This window comes from Wasmannia auropunctata, unplaced genomic scaffold (assembly GCF_000956235.1).
Source record: "Wasmannia auropunctata unplaced genomic scaffold, wasmannia.A_1.0 LD336074.1, whole genome shotgun sequence".
Lineage (NCBI taxonomy): Eukaryota > Metazoa > Arthropoda > Insecta > Hymenoptera > Formicidae > Wasmannia > Wasmannia auropunctata.
The window spans coordinates 4,492,911-4,495,424 of record NW_012026816.1 but is presented as its reverse complement, the minus strand read 5'-3'; the positions used below and the strand labels follow the sequence as shown (position 1 = coordinate 4,495,424).

The 2,514-nt window shown below is 30.8% G+C and overlaps 1 protein-coding gene across 1 annotated transcript; it reads right to left on the bottom strand.

Moving 5' to 3' along the window:
* Positions 1-762: 762 nt before the first annotated feature.
* Positions 763-2,275, bottom strand: LOC105449792 (intraflagellar transport protein 81 homolog). Its single transcript, XM_011689175.1, has 5 exons — positions 2,208-2,275; positions 1,644-1,755; positions 1,396-1,512; positions 1,271-1,330; positions 763-1,154 (listed from the first exon to the last, which is right to left on the bottom strand). The coding sequence occupies exons 1-5, from the start codon at positions 2,273-2,275 to the stop codon at positions 1,113-1,115; spliced, it is 399 nt and encodes a 132-aa protein (XP_011687477.1). The 3' UTR covers positions 763-1,112.
* Between the last annotated feature and the right edge of the window lie 239 nt (positions 2,276-2,514).

The following is a 2,514-nucleotide window of genomic DNA, read 5'->3' as shown; positions in this document are numbered from 1 at the left end:
TTCTCTACTATTTTAGACATGTATATTGAATTATTTTGACTACTCGACCTAACAAATTCAGGACTGTTTGTAAGTTTCCTATGATAAGATTTAAATCTATTCTTACATATGGAAACAGAGACAAAAAACTCAATGTACCGAATCACATTATACTACGATCTTTCAACGAGCGATCTCACCGCGAGCGATTTTTACTACAAGCGAACTTACAGCTAACGAGCGACTTTTATGTAATGTATTAAGAAATTTTGTATTTTTCACCCACTGAGGATGGCTCAATGCGGGGACGAAACGTTTGGGTGCTAATTTTTATTCTAAATATACCTGATATCACAGCACTAACTCCGTGCAAGGCTCATTAGCCCTTTTTTTGATACTTTGTTTACTACAATAATGTTTATTTTCATTAATATGTACTTTTGGAATTATGAGGCTTGAAAATTACAGTACCAACATGCACTATAAGCAATTAGCATTAAGACCCATCTGCATAAGTCGCAAACGCAAAACGCAAACGCGGACGTTTCTCTCTTTCTTTTCTTTTTTTTTTCTCCGCCTTTGCATTTGCGTTGTGCGTTTGCAATTTATGTAGATGGGGCTTTACCCAAAAGATGTATACCACACGAAGGTGGTAGAGGTTGCTCAGTCGGATTGATTTACACCTCTTTTGTTTTGGCGTGTGTGTTTTTAACAAAAATTGATTAGTTTCTAATAAAGAATTATTTGCATAAGAGAAATTTCAAAATTGTTTATTTTTTAACAAAAAATCAAAGTCAAATAATATTTTTTTACACACACACTCACATGCATATACGACAAAAGAGGTGTAAATCCGATCTGGTCGAGCAACGTTCCGCGTGGTACATCTTGGATAATATCGAAGATACTGTAACTTTCAAGCGATCATAACTCGATCATAACTCAATAAGTATTGTAATAATAATTCACCTCGATCATAACTCAATAAGTATGTAATAATAATAAATATCATTATAATGTTTTGAAAAGCTCTCAATACCAACTATTAGATTCTGGAATCAAAAATAGGGTGTTTTATTTGAAAAAATCAATGTGTCCTTGATTCTTGGTAACGCCACCCAAAGACAAACTGATTAGATCAGTAAATAGATCTTTTTAAATCTTATAACTTTTATCTGAAACATTTTGTTGTCAATCCATCGGAAGTATCTCAAAAATCATGACGACCATTTCATGTAACACCCTGTATAATATTTTTATACATATTATAGAAATATTTATTAATACATACTTCCTTTTCCTTTGCCATTGCTTGTAAATCCGTTGCAAGCTCAGCAGCAGTTTCAACATTCTGCATAAATAAGAAAAAAATTATTCATGTATAAAAATGAGATTTTTCGATAAAGAAACACATACCTTTTTTCCTATCTCTCTTTCTTTATGAACTGTCTTAAATTTGTCAACGAGAGACAAATATTGTTCGTGTAAAAGGGATATTTCCGAATCTCCCAGATACTCAGACGGAATTTCAACCTAATAAATATTTTTCTTTAGAAATTTATAAATTTCTGCTGTTCCATTAATCACTTTTTCTACCAATAATTTTGTAATTTATACAAATATTTGTATATCGTAAAGCAATTAACTTCGATATTTCTTTTTACCTTGACAAGAAATTGTGACAGATACGCTCTTTTTTTAACTATGTCGATATTCTTCAAAAGCCACGTCAATATAGGATGGATAATTTCGACTTCACCTCGAACTAAACCTTGTCTAAATAAAGAACAACGTTAGCAATAATTTGCACTTCGCACTTTTTAAAAATGGATTTATAGTACGTGCGTGCGTGTGATAAAAATTATTTAGTTAATTATATTTAGTATTGTATTTTAATAAAATATTTAAAATTTTAAAAATGCAGAAAAATTTATACAGAACAATTACAAATTACAATTATAAACTCTTATTAATTGTTAAAAACTAACTTCTTTCGAGTATATATATAAGGAAAATATTATAGTTATTTCTATATAATAGGGGAGACCGGGGCTGGTTGATACAATTTTTTTTTTAATTTTTTCACATGTAACTAATAAATCAAATAAATACCGCAAAGATATTTTTCAATAGCCACATGCTTCAATAACATAGAATTTATTTTTATAATTTTTATAATTTATAATAATATAATTAATTTTAATGAGCATTGCGATGTTATCACATGCCTCGGTGGTCTAAAGGACGCCCGTCCGGCAAACGTGGAGATCCGATTACGATTCCTGGCTGAGCACATGAGTTGATATTTTTTCAATAAATTCTTTACAGATTCGTATAGATGCAAGTTAGCATCAATTTGATGTCGCGAAGGGGTTTTCACAGGGTTTAAATAGATGCTTTGAGCATCGATTTATTAGATTGTCTTTATTTAATTTGTGATATTACATACTACTTGGTTCGGAGCTGCGAAGATGCGCGCAATTTGCGACCACGTAGTGTTATATGAACCGAAAAATTTTAAGATTCACACAAAAA